The sequence below is a fragment of the Gallinula chloropus genome (assembly GCF_964237585.1).
Source record: "Gallinula chloropus genome assembly, chromosome: 5".
NCBI classification, from domain to species: Eukaryota; Metazoa; Chordata; class Aves; order Gruiformes; family Rallidae; genus Gallinula; species Gallinula chloropus.
Window position 1 is genome coordinate 16,836,625 of NC_140090.1, and position 23,152 is coordinate 16,859,776.

Consider the following 23,152-nt stretch of genomic DNA (forward strand, 5'->3'; position numbering starts at 1 on the left):
GTGAGATGCTCCTCATTGCTGTGCCAGGACACACAGGCAATTTATAGCAGCAGGGAATGTAAACAAACCCGTCCGTGCCTCAATGTCCCCATAGGCCATCCCCTCCCAGCACTGGCTTCAGGACACCTCGTTCCTGCCTGAGGTCAGGCTGCCCGCCCGCGCCAGCCCCACCTCAGCACAGACGGCCAGGCTCCAGCGGGGACAGGTGGCCACGGGCTGGGGACCGTCCCCGAGACATCTCTCCTCCCCAGGAAGCCCAGCAGCTGCAGGGGAATGAGAGTGACTGCAGCCCAGCCGTGAGGACCTGACCCCAGGGTTAGGGGTGGGGATGGAATTTTTGGTAGGCACCATCAAACATCCATTTCCCACACACTGAAGTTCCTCTTCTCCTGAGGCTCTCGTCCTGTCCACCCCATTTTTCCCCTCCGTAGCTGAGGGCGGATCTGCCCCTTACAATGTTCAGCCTGGATGTACAGCGTGGTTTGGGCATCTGTGTCTTCTTGGGCTTGTTTAAACTCTCTGTGCAAGCCCTGTGTCTCTCTGTGGATCTGGCCTGGATCACTGAGGTCAAGTTCAGATGGATCCAAACTGCCCCAAACACCTCTGTGGCCCTCCAAATCCTCCTCCGCACCAGTAGCACCCCTCCTGCCCCCTACCCCAGTGACTCAGCCCCCATGCCTGGAAGGTTGGTGCTGTTGGATTTTTCCAGCCAAGCCTCTTCCCCCTCCCTCTAATGCCAGGCGAGTTTCTGGACTGAGCGCAGAGCTGGAAGGGATGGAGCTGCCAAGCCCCAGCATCACGAGCTGGCCCCCAGCCTGGCCACAGCCCCAAACCCTTCCCAAATGTGGCTCCGCAATGGAACAACTGCAGCCAAAGCAGTGGGGAGGGAGGGCAGCCGCCCTGCCGCAGGGCCATGGCACCTCCTTCCTGGGGCGCTGGGACCCCCTGTGTCCCCAGAGCCCCCAAGCTGGAGCCACAGGAGGGCTGGGAACCGGAGGACGTGGTTTTCCCCTCTGCAGCACGGAGCAAACACCTTCATCAGCCACGGCACCGATCCTCAGCCCTGCACCCAACCAAACCCCTCTGGCAGGGCTGGGAAAAGCCTTCCCAGCGCCGCACCATCACCCCAAGGCCAAGTCAAGCTTCAAGCCACCCAAGGCCAAGCTGGCTAGGCCACCAGGGAAAAAAGGCTGCTGCCAGCCTGCACCCTGGAGACTCCCACTCTGGCAGCTCCCCGGGCTGCCCAGGGAGAAGGTCCAAGCACCAAGTCCAACTCACTGTGAGGAATATAGGGGCCAAAATCAGGGAGGAGTCCAGCTACATTAAACACAAGGCCAGTGCTCTGCTGGGACCTTACACCATCGCACACTCCAGGCAGCGAGACCATCATGCCCAAGGCGGGGTCCAGGGAGGACACCCTTAGCCAGAGCTGGAAACCTCTTCCCAACCAGGCCATATTCTCCCCAAAAGGGAAAAATCCTCCTGGGACCCAGTGAGTAGTCTTGCCACGGGGACACATCAGCCCCGTATCTGCTGCGGTCGGCGAGCTGCAAGGTGGAATCTCAGCAAAGGAGAGCGTCACAGACTGCCCCCCGCGCCCCCTCCAACCCATCATGCCCCCACGGCGGGTGGCTCAGTCCCAAGCCCAGATATGGCATGGATCAGGAGTCGCCGCATCTCCCATCCCGGGCTCTACCATGCATGCCACCCCTACGGGCTCCAGCTTCTCAGGACACCCCCCAAGGAATCAAAGCGTCCTACCTGCCACCCTGTGGGCCACCAGACCCTCCAGATTCAAGGGCTCTTCTGCTGACCTCGACAGGTCTTCATAGCTCTCTGGTCCCTTGGGGGGCATCTGGGTTTGTGGTGGGACGGTGGGAGAAGGTGGGGAGGAGACAAGGAGCTGCTGAGACCCCACGGGGCTGTAGGAGGTGCTGAGTGGGAGGATGCCCATCGGCGCTCCGGCTGGGGCATGGCTGTAGCTCCTCGGCTCTGGCACGGGGGCTGGCTGGTAGCTGTAGGGCGAGTAGGTTTCTCGGTACTCATGCACCCCATAGTCTGTCTCCCCAGGAGAATAGCCCTTCCCCGCAGGCTCGGAGACCACAGGGCTCACGGAGGTGCCAAAGGACCTTGGCTGGGCCACTTGCGGAGCCGTCCTAGTGTAGAGACCAGTGATGGGCTGGGCTGAGAGGGACGAGAGCAGGGCTCCTGTCGGCTTGTCCTGGCGGGAGGCGGCAGGCACGCTCTGCGACTTGTGGACGGCGGGTGCGAGGTCCAGCATAAGGACATCAAGTGCTTCGATGGACTGCTCGATCTCCCGGCGGGATGGCGCCCGGGGGAACTCAGGCATGCTGTGGCTGTGGGGGGGCACTGGCTGCAGCGGGCTGGGCTGGGGGCTGCAGCTGGAGACGCTGGGGCTGTGGCTCTCCACACCACCCTCCTGCAGCCGGGAAGGCGGCCGGCTCCCTCCTTGCTGCTGCCAGGAATTCAAGCCTCTCTGCACGGCCTCCCGGCTGCTGGTGCTGCGAGCCGGGGCCTGGGGCAGTGCCGGGTTCGCATCGTACTTGGCCACATCCACCACTGGGAAGGACCGGGAACGGTAGGCGCTGGGGGGGTCATAGCCATACACGTAGGGCTGGGAGCCAGGCAGTGGCTGGGACTGGAACCAGCCTGGGGCGTGGGAGCCCGGTGGGCGCTGAGGGTAGCTGGCCAGGTGGTCCTGAGCGGATGCCAAGGGCCGCAAAGGAGGCAGCGGGTCACGGAGGTGGTGGCCCATCAGGGTGTTCTGGTTGTTGTAGGGGTAGCCACCGTTGGAGAGCGACTCACTGTCATACAGCCCCTCCTTCAGCAGCTTCTCAGCCCCGTTGCAGCTCGAGGGGCCATTGGGCAGGGAGGAGAGGCTGCCCACCCGGGGTGCCTCCTGGTAGCCCACCTCACTGGCAGTGGTGGTGCCATCCAAGGAGGAGAGCGTGCCCAGGCTGCCCACGCTGTGCCCGTCCTGGTTGGGTAGCTCGTCGTCCAAGATATCCGTCTCCCGCTCAGCCACCAGCACCGCAGCGTTCCCATTGACGTGCACCTGAGCCGGCACCACATGGCGGCCCGGCAGGGTGGACAGGCGTGCCGGCACAGGGCCGGGCACGTGGTTGTGCATGGGTGGCGCGCTCTCCAAGCCGAAGCCAACGAGGAGACGATCCAGCTCCCGCTTCTCCTCGGGGCTCAGCACCGTCTGGCTGCCGGGTGCCACGGGCACCCCCGGCTCATCGGTCCGGTCAGTCTTGGTAGAGGCGGTGGAGTTGCCTGAATCACTGCTCACCGAGAGCGTGTGCTCGACGTGGTTGGGCGCTGCCGAGAGCGGGAGGCGGGCAGCGTTGACGGCACCGGTGCTGCCGTGGAGGGAGTCTTTCTTCTTCACTTTAGCGTAGAGGCTCCCATCCAGGGGCCCTTGCGTGTGCCCAACCTCTGCAAGGGGAGAAACGAACACGAGACCCCAGATCAATTGCTGGCTCTCTGCACGGAGCTAATGGGTCCCATTAGCCGGTGGTTTCGATCTCTTCCGTGCCGCCGCAACGCTTAACGACCAGCATCACCGTCTCCTCAGCACCCTCCGCAATCCCACGGGCGCCACCGTGCAGACACCGGAGCCAGACCCACCCCCCCAACCCATGCCCATGCAGCCCCCTCTCCCCACACCATCCTGCCCTGCCAGCACTGCTGGCTCCACTGGGATCCACCAAACATCCTCCTCTCAGGTCCAGGCATCTTTCCCAGCAACTCCCCTCCATAGCTGGTGAGGGCTAGGGCTGCCCACACAGTCAGCCATCATTTCACTGCTGCCCACAGCTCCACAGGGTTCAGCCAGCCCTGGAGGCCATGGGGCACTGGGGAGGAGGATGGGGAGGGTGGGGGACATGCACCACGGGCCGCAGGAGGATGGGTGGAGGCAGTCAGGATCTGGCTTCACAGCTCCATGTGTCTCCAGCTGGGTGGATATACTCAGCCCATGGGTGAAGGACAGACGCGCCGCGGACCCACCTTCCCCCTCCCTACCCACTCTCCTCCCGGATGATGCATGGATCCAGCCAGCTGCCCATCCTTGACATTTTCTCCTCTGGCTACAGACAGGCTCCCACATTTTCTGTCCTTCCCCTTCCCTCTCTCAGGCTGGGTAAATCTGCCCCAGACCTTTCCTCGCAGCTCCTGCACAAGCAGCGCCTCTGCTCCGAATGCTCAGTACCTCCTCTCTGGGGAGGCAACGAACACCCCGACCCAACAATTCAAGGCCAGTGTAAGCAGCCAGCTCTGCACTCAGGAAAAGCCAGGGTACAGCAATATCACTGCTGGCAACCTTGCCTCCCAGCCCCCTCAGCTCCCACCAGCCCTCACAGCCCCAACACCACAACCAGCTGCACCCTTTCAATCTTCCCAAACGGAGCAGCCAGGTTTTTGGGGCGCAGAGGGACCACTGAGACAGCAATGGGGAATGGTCCCCAAGCTGTGTCCCCCCACCACTGCATGCACAGCACAGGCTGGGGCTGCAGACTCCTGTTTTTCCAGCTCCCCGCCGAGGTTTCCTGGAAGGGCCCACGAGCAGCACTGAACGCTTTCTTTTGGAGGAAAAAATGACTCTTCCCTGGCGGGGGGCCAGGCAGCTGACTCAGGGACGGAAGACGGCCCTAGCGCGATAGTGTGAAATCAGAGCGTTCCTATCTGAAAGCAAAACACTTCCGAAAGCCAGCCTCAGGCTGGGGACAGCTTAACCAGTCCCACGCCACAGAGCCCGCACCCCAGCAGCTCCTGCGTCACTGACGTCCCTGGCTGTAAAGCAGAGGGGGGCAATAACACACAGCACATGTCCTACCAAGGCAGGGCCCCCTACTTGACACTCATTTTCCACTCCCAAATCCCAGCCAGCAGCATCCCAAGGAGGCAGCCAAAGCCCTCCCTCGGCTTGAAGATGCCCTGGGATCGTGCAGCAAGGCTGTTCCTGGGCACTCGGTGAGTGAAAGGATGGGGATGGGGTCCTTGATTTCTCTCAGAGACTCAGAGCTCCTTCAGCCAGCCAGTGTGACCAGGAACCAGCATCATTTGACTCTGACACCTCCCACACTGAGGAAAAGGGGGACAGAGGGAGGGAATCCCTTCCCACAGAGGAAGAAAGGAAAAAGCAGTGTGTCCAGGGGCAGTGTCAATGCTGGAGAGGCTGAGACATTGCCTGGAGCCGGGACGTCACCCAGCCCTCTGGTCTCACAGCAACGACGGGTGCTGGCCGGTCCCAGGAAACAGGGCGAGAGCCAGGGTGGGGGCTGGGATAAATAGGGCAGAGTGATAGAAAGGAAAAGGGAATAAATAAATATAAATGAAAGCACGTGGCGCCAAGGGAGAAAATAGAAGGGAAAGGCTTTAATTAGACTGTGGGCTGGGCACCGCCCCATGGCTGGGAGAAATGTCTTGAAGCAGGTCAAGATGGGGCATGATGTGGTTCACATCAGAGCCAGAATGCCCCAAACACCTCATCTCACCTCCGCTGGACCCTCCAGCCAGGCAAGAACATGACATGGGGGGGAGGGGGAGGCAGTTCTGGTGGTCCCCACCCCAGAAGTGGTACCAGGATGGCAAGCAGGAAGAACATTGTGACACCTCTACCATCAGCTGAGCTGAGCCCTCATCGGCTCTGCCCCACAGCTGACTGCCCACCCTGTCCTCATCCCCACACGTCCCATGGGCTCCGATGTCATGAGCCAAACCCAGCTATTCCCTGACACTCCCAGGCCCCCCTCCACCACCCCTGGGCCATGGTATCACTCATGTGCTTGTCTATTGCTTGTCACCTGAAAAGTTGAATTAACACCGCCCCCTCCCCCCTCAAAAAAAGGTAAGGGGGCACAGGCTGCCCTAGCTGAAGCACCCGTCCCCAAACCAGCAGGCTCCCAGTTCCCTCTTTGCAAAGCGTTTTTAGCTCCCAGCAAGGTCAGATTTCGTCCCCGAAGGTCAGAGCAGCTCCAGCCTGGCAGGCTGTGCCACCCCAGCGTGGGCTGGGTTCATCCAGGGCTCATGCCGAGGCGCAGCTCTGCTCCAGCTCCGTCTGCTCCAGCTGTATGGAGGCAGCCAGGGAAAGCGTTGAGCCCAGCCTGGCCCAGCCCTGCTGCCCGGCTCGCTGCCCCCACAGTGCAACACTCTGCCCTCCCTCCCCAGCACCCTGTGGCTCGGCAGGGCAAGCATGACAACGGGATGGGAGTCAGCTCACATCCCCAAATCCCAGCCAGTCACCCAGATCCTGCCGAGTGGCATGCGCCAGCGCAAATCCTGGATGAGGCTTTGCACCAGTGTAGAGGATGAGGCTAGGACATCACTGTGTCTCTCCTGGTCCTGCCCCCAGCTGAATCCTACCTGCTGCTGAATCTCCACTGCCCACCACCCAGAGCCCTGGCCCTGTGACATCTCCAGAGCATCAGCCAGCAGGGAAGATCCTGGGGTCCTGGGACTCTACCAGTTAAAGTCCCATGGGGAAGAGGTCAGCCCCCCACAGCTCTGGTTTCAATCTGTGCCCAGATACAATGGCAAGAATTAACCCCAGCCCCCAAGCCATGCGTCACCATGGACATGAATTTCTCACCCACCCCCAGACCTTTCCCCCATCCCATCCAGCACAAAGAAAAGCAAAGTCAGGACTTACCAAAGGGGACAGGGAAGAAAAGATCCCAGACGAAGAGAAGGAGTGGGTGGCAAAATCCCTTTCCTTCACTCCCTCCAGCACCAGAGCCTTCCAGGGGGACCTGGCGTGGTGGCAGCTCGAGCGGCGTCTGCAGCCCGCTCCGCGTGTCCGTCCAGGACAGGAGCCGGCAGCTCGGGGCTGGCTTTGGTTGGTGTTTGTCCTTTTGGCTTTGCTTTCCCTTGCGCGGAGGGAGCTATTCCCTCCCCAGCGCCGTGTCCCGTGGGGCCAGCGAGAGGGACATCCCGACGGCAGTGGGGTGCCGGAGGGGCTCTGATTTGGGGTACGCTCAGGACACAGGGTGCCGGAGGGAAGGATGGAGGAGATGGGCTGGAGACGAGGAGGTGAGGTTGTGCTCCCTTCCAGCCCAGACCACACAGGGGCCAGTGGGAGGAGAAGGGGAGAGGTGGAGGGCAAGACGGCTGGGGGCCGCCCAAGCCTGAGCCCCAGCCCCGGTTAACCCCAGCGAGGTTGGGGAGAGGGTGAGAGAGAGAGCCAGGGAGGGAGGACAGCCCGGCAGACAGCTCCTAGCTATGAATATTAACTACTTCCTCCACGGGCAGGGCTGTGCAGCGTTAACTATTTCCTAGTCACATCGGACAGACAGCTGGACAGCCTACCCACCCCACACCGGGTGCTCAGCATCACCCCGCTGACACCACCCCCCCCCACCAGTAGAGACCCCCAGCTCCTGTCCGCACACAGCACACCTGTCTCCACAAAGCAGTGACACATTCAGGGTGGGGGGGTGTCCCTTCGAGGCCACACGTGACGCTGTAACCCAGCCAGGACTGCAAACCCAAATGTCTTGCTGGAGACGTGAGTTTCTCCATCTTAAATAAATACACAGTCGGAGAGAAGTGGAATCCACTGTGGCCCTGCCAGCACCAACCCCGACCCATTTTCACAACCCCTTTTCTCTGCCCCGCCAGCGCAGTGGCACAGCGTGGACGCACCAGGACTGATTTGGGGGGTGGCACGTGTCCCCCCATCTCGTGGCAGGAGACAGAGCATGGATCCCACCCAACCCAGAGCTGCCTGCAACCCTGCTGCTTCATCCCAGACAAAATCCGTGCTGGGATGGTGCTGACAATTCACTGGTCTGGGTGACAGCGAGCCCACCCCGTGCTCAGACCCTTGCTCGAGCCCATGTTCAAACCTCCACTCCTCCACTGATCTGCAATGCTTAGAAAAACGCAGGGCTCCCCCCATTCCAATCCCCCAAACCATGCATTTCCCACACCCCTGCAGATGACGGCAGGGATGAGAGCAGCGTTTCCAGCCGGCCCCTGACTCACAGCCCCGTTTGCTCCCAAGCAGTGGCACACGCCAAGTCGGTATCCTCCCAAAACCTCCGAGGTTTGCTGCCTTCTCTGCCTTTTATTTTCTGCCCTGGCTGCGCAGCGGTGGGCAGCCCACCAGAGAGCAGGCAGAGAGACCCCCCCCCAGCCCCACACTCACATGCTCTGGCAGGTTTTGACTTCAAGGACAGTATAAAGGGGAAGAGAAGGGGCTGAGCTTCTACCAGCCCATCCCTCTCTCCCTGCATCCCTACCCTGCCTGATTCTCAATCCCAGCGGGACCAAACCCCATTACCCTCCATATCACAACCCCAAATACCAGGTCAGAGGACTGACCCTGCCCTGTGAGCAGCCACGCTCCAGCCAAAACATCTATCCAAGCCCGTGAATGCTCCAGCCTTTCTCCCATGGGGAATAACCAGAAGCAAGGGGGAGACACTCTTGAGGATCCCCATCCAGCCCAGCCGAATCCCTGCTGCCACCCCAAAACACCCACCCCACAGAGCCCTTACCTTGCAACGGCCGGAGCGGGAGTAGAGAGCAGTGAAGAGGGGTGGGATGGGGAGGGGGAAGCAGATTCCTTTGGCTTTAGTCAGCTGGCGAAGGCGAGAGGAGAGCCAGTGGCTCCCCTCCCCGACGAGCCTGGCCAGGGGACGGATCCAGCCGCGGGGGGAGAGCAGCAGCCCGCCGGCAGCTCCAGCGATGGATTTAACAGCTCCAGCCTGGCCCATTTGGCTCTCCACCTCCGCACAGCCTGGCTCACCCTCCCGGGCAGCCTCAGCCCCAGATAAGCGGGGCAGGATTTGATCCCACTAAGGAAGATGCACCCCATGAGTCACCAACCCTCCTGGAGGACCAGCAGATGAGAGCAACACCGTGGCTTGCTGCCCCATGGAAAAGTGCCAGACTGACACCCAGCCTGACCTGGGGGGCTCTGGGACCACACAGCCTTTGCCATGCGGGGGTCAGGCTCTGCCATGACCTCCCATCCCCGGAAGGGTGGGATGCTCGTTCTGCTCCCCACCCCAGCCAGCTCTGCCCTGTGCATGGGGCTGGGCTGCAGGGGAGCCCTGTGCCAGAACCATGACTCAGGTGGGGATTTAGCAAGTCTCCCGCAGATGTTGGATTTGGCCAGGTCCTGGCCACCCCACTTCCAGCCCCAGTAAAGCTGGGGGGCAGGCAGGGCCAGGATGGAACCCAGGATGGTACAGAGGTGGGAGGCAGGGAGTGGGACAGGACACTGGGTGCAGCAGACCAGCCAGGATGGGTCCAAGGAACAGCCGGTATAGGGAGTTGCAGGGTCAGGGTGGGACATTTTGCTTTATCTTGCACCACCCCAGGATGGCAAAGCCTGCTGTCCCCCTGCCACGGTCACACAGACAGACCCTGGGGACAACCTCTCCACCAGTTCTGTGCCAGCTTCAGCACCCTTTTCTCCATCTGCATTGGTTTCTTCAGCAAAACCAAGCCAAGCTGTAGATGTTTCCCAACCAGCTTTGCCAACCTGCTTCTGCAGTACCCTAGAAATTGCTCTGTGGTCATCCTCCAACCAGCTGCAAACCCAGCAGTGCCACATCCAGCCATGGGTGGCTGCCCTGGAGCCAGTCTGGCGCCCCAAGGAGAGGCACCATGGTGCTGGCAAAGCATCCTTCATCCACTCTGGATAAGGGATATCTGAACCCCAAAAACAGCTAAAGGAGGAAACACCCCATCGCTACCCTTCAGCCTTCAAACACCCTCTCAGCCAATCGATGGCTACGGGGACTGCAGCAGAAACCCTCCACGCAGCTGGCACTGACCACAAAGCCTCTTCGAGGAGGAGGAGGAAGGAAGAAGGCAAAGCCACAAGCCACCCAGGGACAACACTTGCCTCCCCCATGCTCTGTGGGGATGGATGACAAGCAGCGGGATGGGTCTGCAGGGGTATCCCAGCACAGCCCCTCTCGCTAAGGACCACAGGGCAGCCCAAGCCCAGCGGGCAGCAGGACTGTGCCTGGGTAAGGCAGGAGGGTGAGCTCAGCGATGGCCAGCCTGTGCCACAGGGGTGGTTCACGGAGCAGCCCCCACCTGCCAGACTCAGGCAGGTCCCCTCACCCAGAGAACAAGATCTGGGGGGGTCAGATCCCCCTCTCACACCCCCTGCCCTGGGCAAGCTTGGTCAGCTGGTGACCCTGCCATGACTCAGTTTCCCTTTCCCCAAGCCCCCCGTGGATAAGCACAGCAGAGACAAGGGCAGGCACCACCCCTAGCCATCCACCTGCCCTGCCAGCTTCAGGGTCCCACAGGGTCACCCCAACCCTGTCAGGCTTTCCCCCCCCAGCTCCCAGCCCACACGGATGCCCTACACTGAGCCAAAGCCACCAGAGAACAGGCATCCACCTCCAGCAAGAGCGGCTGTGGCCAGCAGAGACACGGCATGGGGGGAACCCACCGTCTGGCAGGCGATCCCGATCCAGTCAGCCCGGGCTTGCGGCACCAGTCTGCAGGGAGCCTTCGCCGAGCGGCAGGGACAGGCAGCGGCACGGCACGGACAAGGAGCAGCGGCTGGTCCCACCCCGGCGCAGGTCCTCGTGCCAACCTCACCCCCCTCCGCCCCCAACGGCCGCTCGCTCACGCCTGGTGGTGCCAAAAATGTGGCGTGCAATTCCCTGACCAAATAAGGCGAGAACAACCATAAACAGGGACCCCCCTTGCACAGCCGGGGCACCAGGGTCCCCGTCCCAGCCCAGGACAAGCTGGAGAAGAGGGAAAGTACCAAGAGAGGAGGAGGAAGATGGGAGACCCCCAAGCCCATGCTGGCTCTCCCTGACACTGCTTCTGGTGCCTGACGGGGCGGCTGTGGGGACACCCTCTGTAGATGGGCTGTGTGGCAGCTGCCTGTGCTGGCACAGGTCAGAGAGCAGCCGCCTGCCTCCGGCTTCACCCTCCAGCAGTCCAGGCTCATCCCCAAACTGCCTGCAAAGGTGCCCTCCTCATTCCCCATCACCCCCACCCTGCAGGGAGGATGGCCCAGCTGGCGTGCAGAGGGACCTCCACAGCCCTGACACCCACCGAGACCCCTGGGAGGGGACAAGGAGGAGCCCTGGGGCACCTCTGCAGCCCCAAGGAGCTAGGCATGTTCTGGCTCTGCCCAGGGAGACAGAAGGGAACACACATGCACTGAGGTACTCGTGTCTCTGCGGGCAGAAGGGTCCTGCCAGCTTTGGGGCAGGAGCAGATCCGTGGTCTGAGCTCATGGTGGGGACACGTGTCTCCTCCCCTCAGAGCCAGACCAACAGCCCCCAGCTCCCTGCCGCATAGCTGAGCCCACATGTCACGAGTTGCCTGTTTACTGCCCCGTGCCAAGGCAGTTGTCCATGCCAACTCCATGCAGCTGCCCTGGCTCCAGCCACATGTCCCCACCACCATGGAGCCCCTTGTCCGTCCCAGGCACCCCGAGTCTCCACCCTCCCCAGTAAACCCAGCCACCCACAGCTCCCACTCAGAGCAGCCAGTGACCTTCAGGGATGTTGGGGACCACAGCTGTCCCCTTACTGGGGACGCCTGTCTGGACCAAGCCAGGAATGCTCAGGCATCTGCTCAGACACAAGTGGCTTCACTGCTGGGAAGCATCACCCTTCAACACACAAGTACTGCCTGTTCCTGCCAAGCAGGGGAGGGTGGCTGACTCGCTACATCCAGGTGGATGCTCAAGGAGCTTTTCCCAGCTCCAAGCCATGGTGCAGACCCTCCAGGGCCAGTGAGGTGTCTGTATCCCCCAGAGGAAACTGAGGCACAGCTACCTCCCTCTACGCTTGCGCTGTGAGCAAGGAACTGGGAGATCTAACAGTCCCCCCATTAGGTCTTGCTCACAAAAGACTTGGGTCTTGGGTTTCCCACAGCTCTAGGGCATGAAGCAGGGACTGACCTGGCTCCGTGCAAACAGGACTTTGAGAGCAAAAGCGCTGAGAGAAGAGCCTGAGCTCCCAGGCACTGCCAGCAGGAGGGAAAGCCCAGCAGATTTTCCTCTCCTATCCTGTGGCTACACTTCTCCAGCAGCAGCTACCTGCCCCAGCTCTGCCGCTTGACGGTTCCCCCTTCCCTGGGGTTGGGGGAGGGAATTCCTGTGGGGATGCTTTGGGCACCGACCACCCCGTGAGCCCTAACCTTTCTCCAGGTGTTTGCCGGGCAGGGGCGGCTCAGCCCAGGTGCCCTCTGCGCTGTCCTCACGCTGGATGTTGAAGTTCTCGTAGGAATCCCACCGGATGAGTGGGTCGGATGTGTTGTAATCCACGGAGACGCTGGGCCCATTCTCCAAGTGTTCCATACCTGCAAGAGACAGGACGGTCAGGCAGGGTGACAATGGAGCCAGCATGGGTGGGATGGAGGCAAGAGGTGGAAAGAAGGGGCAGGCAAGGGAAAGAGGGCAGGAGCTCTAGGGCAAGGCGGGAGAGTCACGTAGGAATAGTGTCACTGACAAGGATGGATGAGCAGGAGAGGTACACCAGGACTCACAAACAAGGTGTGCAAGTCTGGCTGGGGCTTTTGGGATTGCTAGGGACAGTGGATGGGTCTAGGTCTGGACTTTTTTGGTTGTTGGGTCCCCTATTCCCAACACCTTCTCCCCTCTCCCAGGCCAGCAAGTGCTGCAGAGAGAAGCCTCCTAGAAAGCGAGGGCAATAGGGCACTCATGGGTGCTCCTAAATCAGCATCACTGCCTGGATCCCTCATCTCACCCTGCTGAGACAGGGACTGCAAAGGGGGCTGGGGGAGGTCGCAACGGAAGCAGCAGGGGATAGAGCTGGGAAGCAGGAAAGGAGCCAGCATCCAGCTCCAGCCCCCCACAGCAGTGAGCCAGACATACCTCGGATCTTCTCGGGGCCATAGGAGAACACGAACTCCACCTTCCCGTACTCAGGGAAGCGATCATCTGTCAGGGAGAGAGCACAGCAAAGAGATCACCTCCATCCAGCCCATCCATGGATGGCTACCCCAAACACACCCACAGGTAGAAGATGTCCTGGCAGAGGACAGCACATCTCAGCCCCCAAAACTACTCCAAGGCAGCCTCTCTACATAGGTACCAGTTTTTGGGGTGCCCCGTTTCACTGGGGGTGTGTTTGGGGTGGGTGCCCAGATGTCCCTGCGGTGGGATCAGTGTCAGAGGGGTGGGAGGAGGAGGGAGTTTGGGGTGGGGAGGTGCTGGGGCGGTTACCTCTGAAGGCCTCATCCAGGTCCTCCTTGCCAAAGACGACGTCAAGGTCGTGCACAGCACAGGTGTGGAACTGCACGCGGAAGATCACATCGCGGGTCGGGCTGCGAAACTTCTTGTGGTAACACTTCAGCTGCAGAGGGAGAGGGGTCAGGCCATCAGGAGGAGCCCCCCGAGCTCCCCAAGGGGAAACTGGAAGGTCCCAGTGCATAAGGACCACCCATCCCCTAGCTGCTCCCTACACAGAGGGGCTAAGCCAAGGGTCCTTACCAAGATATCGCCTTTGAGGAGCAAGCCAGGCTCGATGGTGATGCAGATACCTGTCTGGCTGTCTCCTTGCACATTGCTGCAGAGAAGGACAGTGGGAGGTCATGAGCTGGGGAGCAGAGCCCATCCAAAGCTCACAGCACCACCTCCACCAGCCACTTCCCCCCAAACCCTGCCAGAAAAGGTGCAAAACATGGAGCTGGCCCTCCCAGTGACAAAGGAGGGTCCCATTCCCCACCCCAATGGGCACCCATTCCCAGGGGGGATGGGGACAGGAGAGGCACAGCTTAACAAGGATGCTGAAAGTCCTGGGTGGGAAGATTTGACCAGGGGCTGAGTGCTGGGCTGGGCACTCCACCAGAAGCATGCTGGTACCCACCACTCATGCTTCTGGTGGAGTGCCCAGCCCACCACGCTCCTTCCATAGGTCTGTCAGAGCACTGGACACAGAGGGAGAGCTCTCAGAGAAGGCTCTCATCCCTGCCACAGTTTCCCTGCCGGAAGCCCTCCCCTCCCCGGGGGCTGGGGGGCTGCCTCCGGGCAGTGGTGTCGGCAGCGGGGGAAGAGGGAAGAAGGGAGTTGGATTTCACAGGCAAGATGAACCTGGAGTTTATTACCAGCATCCCATAAACAGTCTATTAAAAGCTGAAAGGCGAGGCTGGGGTGGCAGTAAATCTTGCCTAACGGTGACACCCAGCTGCAGGGAAGGGAGATCCCAGGGGGATGAGATGGGAATACTCCAGAGGTGAAGGGTCTGCTCCCTCCAGAGGGAGTGGAGGCAAGATCAAGGGGTCCCAGGCTGAGATGCGGCCCCGGCAGAGCATCAGGGCAGCTGGAGAAATCGGGTCCTGCTTTGCCTTTCGCCAGTGCCTGCTCCCAGGAGCAGCATCAGAAAATGGTGTCGTGGCAAACTGTGCGGAGGTTAAAATGAGAGGAAACTCTTTCGGGGAGAGAAATAGAGTTTTCCAGGATGATTCAGGGCAGAAGGAGCAACTCCTTGGGCTGGGAAAGGAGAAACGCCTCCAGCCCCCAGGGAGGTGTTCCCATCCTTGTACCCGATCCCTCCAGGGACGCCCACCCCCAGGCTCTGCACAGCCCCGGGCTCCCTCTGCTGATATGCGGAGTCACTACAGCCCTCCCAGCAGAAGGACCCAGTATGGCCCAGTACAGCCAGTTACCACCTCCAAGGACACAAAAGACCCTTTGTTCAGTTCCCTGGACCATAGCATAGGGCATCGGGACCACTGGGGACTTGGCTGTCACCCTCTCCACCTCCCCCAACTTGCCAAGCTCCCAACACTGGGGAGGAGCGTAACCCCATGGTAAGGAGATAGTTACTAGATCCCCGAGGTGTAGACGGGCTGCATGGCCTGGTAGATTTTCAGGAAGGGCCGACAACCTGGAAGACATCAAGGCAAGGAGAGAAGGCATGCTGCTGTTAGCCGGCAGGGCGGAGGGGCCGGGGCAGGGATTAGTCACAGGGGAGAAATCCAAACAGGGAGGGAGCCAAGGCAAACAGCCGCTCCCACACCGGCCATGGGCAACATCTGGGATGGGCAGAAAGGGATGCTCGGGATGGAGAGAGGGGCAAAGCCCCGATATCCTAGTTTGGGTCCTGTAGGACTTGAAGCAAGTGCTGGGCTGGGGACAGAGACAGGATGATGGTCTCTGAGCAAGGGAGCACTTCTGGGTACAGGCACCAGGCATGGTACTGCATCCCAAATCCCAACCCCAATCTGTTGCCAAGCCAGTTGGAAAAGGCTCATTACCCTGCATCCCAGGGCACCCAGCGCAGGGAACAGGGTAGCACCCTTCTGCAGTGAACAGCCACAGGGAGTGAACGGTCCCAGAGAGGGAAAGGGACATTCAAATGGCAGAGGAAGTTCTGGAAACCATCCCCTGTGGAAAGCAAGCCTGACCAGGCAGCGTGGGGTGGTGGTGTGTGTATGGGGGGAGGCGTGGGGGCACCTACCGCCTTTCGACTCAAAGTTGGGGATGCCGTGCATGATGACGTGGTGGAGGAAGAGGGGCTTGTTGTTCATCTTGATGCTGCCAGAGAGGAGCCCGCTGAAGTAATGGATGTACCTAGAGGGCAGACAGGCAACTCAGGACAGGGCCCACAGCAGATCACCCTCCTTGGCCCTCCTGCCCCCAACCACTGTGGCCACGGGGGCAAAATACACACTGGGACCCACCTCTTCTGGGATGGTTGTCCCACTGGCACCACCTTGTCCTCATAGAAGCGCTTCATGGCAAACCTGTCTAGAGCCTGGTCAGCGCTGCCAGGACAAAAGGGAAGATGAGGGTGAAGGAAAGCATCAGCGTCCCAGCACTGCTGGGATGGAGGCCAGCAGTGGGTCCCAGAGCCACTGTGGGGCCACGTGTCCCTCTCACCTGGCCGAGATGTTGCTGTAGTGCATGTAGGCAGCCACCACCACCCCCAGCCGGCCGCGGTTTCCCTGCAGGCACACAGCAGAAGGGGTGTCACGGGGCAGCGGTGCCTGAGAGCACCCAGGCACAACTGCCCCACTGGTCCCTGTACACACACACTAACCCTCATGCCCACCCGTACACCCCAGCCCTCACATACATACACACATGGCATATGCATGCCAACACCCACCCACAGCCTGAGCCATAAACACCCACGTTCCCTGCATCCCTCAGCTTCTGAAGCCCCTCTTTCCCCCCAGACCCCCACCCCTGTGTGCCCTGAGGACAAGGTCTGGCTCACCTTGTTGTGCAGCACCACCACGTTGTGCGTCGCCGCGTTGAGCCACGTGTCCATGGCTTTGCAAATACTGCAGATCTTCTCCAGTGCTGGGGTGTGCAGGTCAGGCCACCCAAAATCCAGCACCTGGGCAGGAAGAGCAGCTGGGGATCGCGCCCACATGCTGGGCTCTGCCCCATCTGCAGCTCCTGGCCGGCCAGGGTGCACAGCCCAGGGCACGCGCCCCAGGGTGGGCACCACTGCGTTGCCCTGACTTCCAGCCTTCCCTCAACCCTGCACCTGACTGCTCAGACCCCTGCCCTGGGGAGGCCACTGGGGCTGCAGATCTCAGTGTCACCCCATGTCACCAGACTCAGCTGCCCAGGGCGATGGGGTCAGGGCATTCTCCAAGAGGCCCCACCAGCCAGGTTTGAGGGGTGGGGGAGTGTGCATCTTAAGCTGAGACCCCACAAACTCATCAAGAAGTGTTTTCCTTTGGGCTTCCCCCAGCTCTGCTCCTCCACCACCTGGGCGGAACAGAGAGGGTGGCTGTTCCTACCCCAAACAGCTTGCAGTGGGGCACTGATCCCACAGACAGCCCTGCCCTGAGCCCCTCTGCTCCCCACAGCCGTGACCCACCTTGGGGTGAAGTTTGCTGATATCGTGTCTCCGCTCAGAGAGGTTGAAAAGCTTCAGGAAAGAGAAAAGACAGAGTGAGGGGACACCTTCCTCCCTTGCTGCCACCTCTTACCTCCTCCTCACCCCAAAGCCTCCCCAAGCTCCCCGCTGAGAGGCTTCCCCAGATGTATTAACCCACGTAACACCTTGTCACAGGGCAACACAGTGGCATAAAACTCCCACGGGGTCCAAAAGGGACCGGAAAGGCTCAAGGAACAGAAAAATGGATTTATCTTGGTGCAAAGACTCCTCTCACCAGTCAAGCCCAGCCAGAGCCAAGGAAACAGCCCCCATCCCCTGCAGCACCCCATCCCCAGGGCCTGAGCACCCCGGCCCCTTACCCACCCTGGCAGCGACCCAGCCATGTCCCTCACCACATAGTTGTCCCCGTGCTTGGACTTCAGCATGTGGGCCACCTCGCGGAGGTTGCTGCAGAAGGTCTGCTCCTCAGCCGCGCTGGGGTAGGAGACGGCAATGATCCGCTCCGTGATGTACACCAGGTCCAGCTCACAGCTGCTCTCCATGGCGGCGGTCAGGCTCATGCTCCTGGGCAAGGGAGAGGACCACTGTCAGGATACAGCAGGGGGAAAGGACGTGGTGGCCCTTCCCCATCCTGTACAGGGTTAAGCAGGACAGACTGGGACATGCTGGGCTGGCTGCAGCCTCTTCTCTGCTCCCAGCCCCGTTGCTGGAAACCTCAAGTCAGGGATGGTGGGTCGTAACTCCCATGTTTTCTCCATGGGGAGCATCTCCCAGCTGTAGCACTGGAGAAGCAACGTGTTGGCAGGGGGCACATTCAGGCTGGGCAGAGATGATCACCAGAGGAGGAAACTGAGGTATCTACCTGGATGTTTTCTGGCGTGACTGCCCGCTCCTGGGGGATTTTGTGGCATCCTAAAGAACCAGAGAAGAAATGTAAGTTATTGCCCCTGACCCAGCCTGCAGCCAGCACAGGGGTCCCACTACAGCCTGGTGTGAGGGTGCTGCCACAGCATCCCACTCCTGCCACGCTGTGCTGCACATCGTAACACCCCCTAAATATCACTGTCTCCAGACCCCACCCACTGAGCATCCTGGTGGCACCACACGCTCCAGTGGCACCATCATCCCCCACCAACGTGATAAGTAAAACCAGTTCTTGCAACCCCAGCACAGCCAGGACCAGCCACCACAGGCACTGCAGGTCCTGTGCCTTGACACAGGGTCCCAGGGACCTTTAAGGAGGATGCTGTGGGTGGGGGTACAGTCTCAGGCATGTCACAAGTCCCTCTGGTCTCAGCCAGGCTGCAGGGACACACCTGGCAGGACAGAGTGGCCTTGGCCCTCCCGGTGCAGGGGCAGGTTCGCTGCCCCAGCAGCAGTGAGGAGCCAGCCAGGCACGACAGTTTGCTTTGGCCCCAGCTCTGCAGAGCCCAATGCTGGGAGGAAATGTTTGAGCTCTCAGAGCAGGAAACTTCTATTTATGCATGTTCTCCAGCCCCAAGAATTTCATCTGCAGCCGGTTTGCTCGGTGACTTCGTGACCCCAGCCGAAAAACAAAGCAGAGTTTCCAAAAAAAACCACTAAGGGAAAACACACTCACACCTCATTAGCTTTAGTATCTCCAGCTAACGAACAGGAGTCATTTAAAGCCTCATTGTGCACAGGCAGCACATCCCGAGCCCCCAGAAGCATCCAGGAACCAGAGGTGCACCTCACAGCCAGCTCCTGGGATGCAGGAGCTGCTGCCACCCTCCCTGGGGCTGTGGCATCCCACAACCAGCCCACTAGAGGCAATGGGGTCGGGTGGAAGAGGTGTTCCCAGCACCCTCCACCAGCCTGGTCCCGGGGCTGCTCCTGTGGGCAGCTGGCATCACCCTCCATTGGGCTCGTGTCCCCCTTCCAAGGTCAAGCTGCCTGGCAGGGCAGAGCCAGGCTCAGCAGCCCACGGGATGTGTCCTCTCCCAGCCAAAGCTACTCCAGGAGGTGACAGCCCCATCTGAGCACTCAGGGGTGTGTGGGCAGAGGTGACAATCCCCACCCAGGTTGTCCCCAGGCTGCCCAAATCTCCAGTGTTGCTGGGGGCAAAGAAGGAATTAAAATGCAGCAAAAACAGCAGTAAAACCTTCCCTGGCTAGGGTGTATGGAGCAAGCTGGAGCCTAGGCATGGGCTCATCCCTGCATCACCCACCTGTGATCACAGATGGGATGCCCACCATGGGCTCTGCTCTGCCCCAGACCTTTGTAGCAGGAGACACCTGGGCTTCTCCACCCACACCCACCAGCCAGGGGAGCCCCAGAAGCCCCTGCCACCAACCCAGCCACAGCAGCCTCACAAAACTTGCCCAGCCAAGGAACTGACATGGGGCAACCAGGACTTGCCCACCTCTCAAGCACGGGGAAACTAAGGCACAGGAAGCCAAGCAAGGCAGGGACGCCAGATCCCCTCTCCCTCTCTGTACCTTGACAGTGGCAAGACCCTTCCTAATCCATTTCCATGGCATGGTGACTCCACTTCCAGCACTCTGCCTGCAGCCAGGACCCTCCAACGTCACCCGTCCTCTCAGGAGCCCCCCCAGTTCTGCCGCACACTCCCTCCCCCACCGATCTAACCACAGCCGTACCGACGTCTGCCGCCAGCCCCTGCACGAGGAAGAGTCAGCCCATGATCAGCTGATAGGAGCAAGCACTCATGTTATTAAACACTCCTGCCCCCGCTGGGATGGGAGACCCTGCAAAGGTCCCCACTGAAGCAGAGTCCCCAACTAAGCCAGGCTGTCCCAGTCCAACCCAGAACAAGCTGGTCTCAGCCATGGCAGGTTGAAGACACCCCTGCTACCCCCATGGAGCATCTGCTTTCCAGCCCCACACTGCTCAGCATATCCCCAGGCTCTGGGCAGTATCCCCAAGTCGCCGGTCCCTTCTGCTCGGAAAGGGTGATGTGAGGCATCAGCCACGCTGTGGGAATGCCAGGCAACTTCCCCAAAAGACAGCAAAGCCAGCAAAGGGGGCTCCTGACTGTCCCTCTGGGTTCTTCTAGCTGTGGGTGCTCTTTCCACAGTTCAGAGCGGGGTTAGAAACGTGTCCTAGACAACCCAAGGGATGGGCCAAAGCCAGCTCCCAGGTGAGGAGGGCTTTATCCTCTTCCTCATGGGAACCACTCTGCCTCCATCCCTTGGGTCCCAGCCCCAGCACGCAGGCAGGCCTGCGAGCGGCTGCGGGCGGGGGGAAGCTGTCCGCGTTGACTTTGGCAGTGCCTTTGTCTACACTGTCTTAGCAATTTCATGTCCACAGATTAAATAACATATCCCCAGCTCTGGGGCAGGAAAGCCAGCTTTGCTGCAAAAGCACCATCCCCCACCCCCCCCTGCGCCACTGGGCTCTGCCACCGACCCTGGCCACCTTGGCTTGGCCTCTGGCATGGCCATCATCACCTTGGCTGGCAGGGAGGGAAGGCTGCAGGGGGTCTCAGGGATGATGGGAGACTACGGGGGCATCCCAGGCTGAAGGATTTTGGCTGCAAGGGGTGCTTGCAGTGACCCACTGGGAAGTCCCGAGGCAAAGATCAGCCTCCACGACTGGTAGCACTTACCAGGGCGTCTACCTGCTTCGTGATGCTCTCCCCTGGGGATGGCTGCAGGCAGGCAAGCAGGAGGGGGGAGTGAGAAAAAGGCAAGCAAGAGAGAAGGAGAGAGAGATTGAGACACACACACATGCAGAGAGCGGGTGCAGGGGTCAATAGTTCCCCCCTGGCTATTTCTGGCCCTTCCTAGGAAATGCACCACAGTCCTGCTTCCTTCCCTGCCTGCCAACATGTCCGCTCTTCCTGAAGGTGGGAAATCCCTCGAAACCCAAGCACAGAGCCGGGGCGATGCTTGGGTACCAAGGGCACTGCTGTCCTGCCTCCCAGCAGCCGCCCCCCCACACTGGACCTCTGTCATGGATGGAGAGCGCTTGGCTGAACCCTGCATCTGCTCCAGAGCAGGCACCTGGTGCCCCCTACACCTCCACGATCCACCCAGATCCTCCATGGTCAGACCCCGCAGCCGAGAGGTAAACAACAGGGTGAGCCCAGCACAGCCCCACACCCAGCCTGGCTGCCAGCAAGCCCAGCTCCTCGAGATAAACCCGGTCCCATAGGGCTGGCAAACGACCCCCGCAGAAGTGGAGCAGGGGTCCACAGTGCTCAAGAGAGGGTGGCACGGTGCTGGCATCTGCAGAGCTTTGAAATGGGGCTGGGGACAGGAATTAGATCCCCACGGTCTGGAGAGTGTCCAGACCCCAAATATCAGGAGCAGGAGACAGATGTCTCTGCCTGGGGACAGCTGTTTGGGGTGCCTGGGGGTAGGCACAGCAAAGAGACCCAGCTGGGTGGCTCACAAGGGATCTCAGGACCAGGGGAACCCCCAAAACCAGGCTGCTCCAGTCCTGAAAGCAAGGCTGGGGCTGCCATTTCCAGCCATGGGAGAGGGCAAACCCCTTTCGATTTCCTCCTCAAGCCACAGTAACGGTTCCAGCTCGAAGCCAACATGTTTTTGCTGGCGATAAGTGCCCAAGGAGCCTGGCAGGGGCGAGGGGTGCAGGCAGAGATTAAACTTAGAGCAGATAACCACTGCAGGGCCCCGGGGCAGGCAGCGCCGTCTGCTTCCATCCCCTGGCTCACAGGGTGCCATTCCCTACACCCAGTTTTCAGGTGAGACCCCTGCCCAGCTACGGGGTGCTCAGCCCAGGGCCCCGCGTGAGGCACAGCCACCCCAGCACTGCCAGGCTGAAACCCTGCCAGGGCCTCCTCTCCCCGGCGCCTGCCCCAGCAAGCCTTGGCACACGTCCGGAGCAAGGAGAGGCGGCCGCGCCAGCCCTGGGCAATGCCAGCCTCCCTGCCGCCACGTGCCCGCTCTGCCCGCCGCCATAGGCATGGCTGGGCTGCGGCTGGGGCAGGGGGGCTGCTCTGCCAGGAAGATGCTGCCTGGTGGGCACCATCGTGCCACAATTCCCAAACCTCTGCCCTGGGCACAGTCCTGCTCCCGGCATCACGCCAGTGCCCTGCCATGACCTGGAGCAGCATGCCCATCCAGAGCCCCTACACCCGCCCTCCCCAGGGAGGGATGAACGGAGATGGGGCGCCCAGCTGTCTTCCCGGTGTCCAGAGAGAACAGGGTGGGAAGAACTGTGTGTCCCCCTGACCCTGACTGCTCATAAAAGGTCCCCAGGAGGGACAAAAGAAGGGGGTGACAATAACAAGGGCTGCAAATGCTTGGCCTTGGGCGCCCCGAGCCAAAGGCACATCTGGTAAAGCCATCTCCAGGCATGCAAGAAACAGCCCCAGCTCTGGCCAAGGCAGGGAGGCTCTCGGTGCTGGGGGACCCCAGAGACCAGGTTGGTCACGTCCCATCTGCCTGTCCCTCCCAGCAACCCCACAAGCCCCTCTTCCTCAAAAGCTCCAGCTCCAGCAGTCCCATGATGGCTGGGCTGTCCCAGCTCATGCTGCTCAGGCATGGGATGCACTGAAGCCAGCACTGCTGGGAGCACAAGATCAAAATAGGGGGTGCCATTACTCCTAGCACAGGACCCCTGTGGTTTTGGGGGCAGGGAACTCACACCCTGACACCCCCAGGCAGAGAAAGCCCCATGCCCAGTGCAGAGCAGGGTATCCCATCCCACCCACAGCAGCAGGGGGCTCGCTTACCAGCTCATAGTTGACAGCGGGGGAGCAGGGGGTCACGGCCTGCAAGGAAGCAGAAAGAGGGCCAGGATTAGTCTTTGCAGCCCCCAGCCCAGCACAGGGCATGAGAAGGGGCTGGTCTGCAGCACTAACACACACATCCTTCCCCGAGCAAACCCAGTGCCTGCCCAAGGGGGTGACGGGGACACCCACAGCCCACGGCCCTGCCATCCTGAGGTCAAGGCTGCCCGGGCTCACCAGTAACAGGAGCGAGCTCAGAGCCGCAGGGGAAGTGCCATTTGTCCTTGGCCGGGGAGCCCGGGCAGCCCCAGCCCCGGGTGGGCACAGCAGGGCACAGCGCGGCGCAGGGCAGCTGCCTGATGCCAAGCGCAGCTCCTGGAACAAACCCCAGCCTGACCTCGTGAGCGCTCCTGCATCCGCCAGCTGAACAGCCCGGCTATTGTTACCTTAATTACCAGAGGCAATTACTGACAATTAACCTTGGGTTTTGCGTGCACCCCAGTCCGATGGGGAGCAGCGGCATGCCAGGGTGGGAGAGGCAATGCCTCGCTTGGCAGTGCTGAGGGCAGTGAGAACGGCCACTGCAGCCCCACGTTGACCTGAAGATGCTGACCACAGTGGGAGGGTGTGATTT

The 23,152-nt window shown here is 60.9% G+C and overlaps 1 protein-coding gene across 3 annotated transcripts in view; it reads right to left on the reverse strand.

Moving 5' to 3' along the window:
* TNS1 (tensin 1) overlaps nucleotides 1-23,152 on the reverse strand; it is a gene marked incomplete at its 5' end in the record, with an annotated part of 60,688 nt that overhangs the window by 18,011 nt on the left and 19,525 nt on the right. For 2 of the 3 annotated variants that reach the window (XM_084265321.1, XM_084265320.1), the window contains 15 exons: nucleotides 1,762-3,459; nucleotides 12,157-12,318; nucleotides 12,854-12,919; nucleotides 13,205-13,334; nucleotides 13,472-13,547; nucleotides 14,807-14,867; nucleotides 15,441-15,553; nucleotides 15,664-15,747; nucleotides 15,863-15,927; nucleotides 16,203-16,325; nucleotides 16,818-16,868; nucleotides 17,231-17,402; nucleotides 17,701-17,750; nucleotides 20,428-20,469; nucleotides 22,522-22,560. In XM_084265321.1, the coding sequence (XP_084121447.1) occupies nucleotides 1,762-3,459; nucleotides 12,157-12,318; nucleotides 12,854-12,919; nucleotides 13,205-13,334; nucleotides 13,472-13,547; nucleotides 14,807-14,867; nucleotides 15,441-15,553; nucleotides 15,664-15,747; nucleotides 15,863-15,927; nucleotides 16,203-16,325; nucleotides 16,818-16,868; nucleotides 17,231-17,402; nucleotides 17,701-17,750; nucleotides 20,428-20,469; nucleotides 22,522-22,560 (2,932 nt within the window). The remainder of the gene's footprint in view (nucleotides 1-1,761; nucleotides 3,460-12,156; nucleotides 12,319-12,853; nucleotides 12,920-13,204; nucleotides 13,335-13,471; nucleotides 13,548-14,806; nucleotides 14,868-15,440; nucleotides 15,554-15,663; nucleotides 15,748-15,862; nucleotides 15,928-16,202; nucleotides 16,326-16,817; nucleotides 16,869-17,230; nucleotides 17,403-17,700; nucleotides 17,751-20,427; nucleotides 20,470-22,521; nucleotides 22,561-23,152) is intronic. The other variant, XM_084265322.1, reaches the window with a different exon arrangement.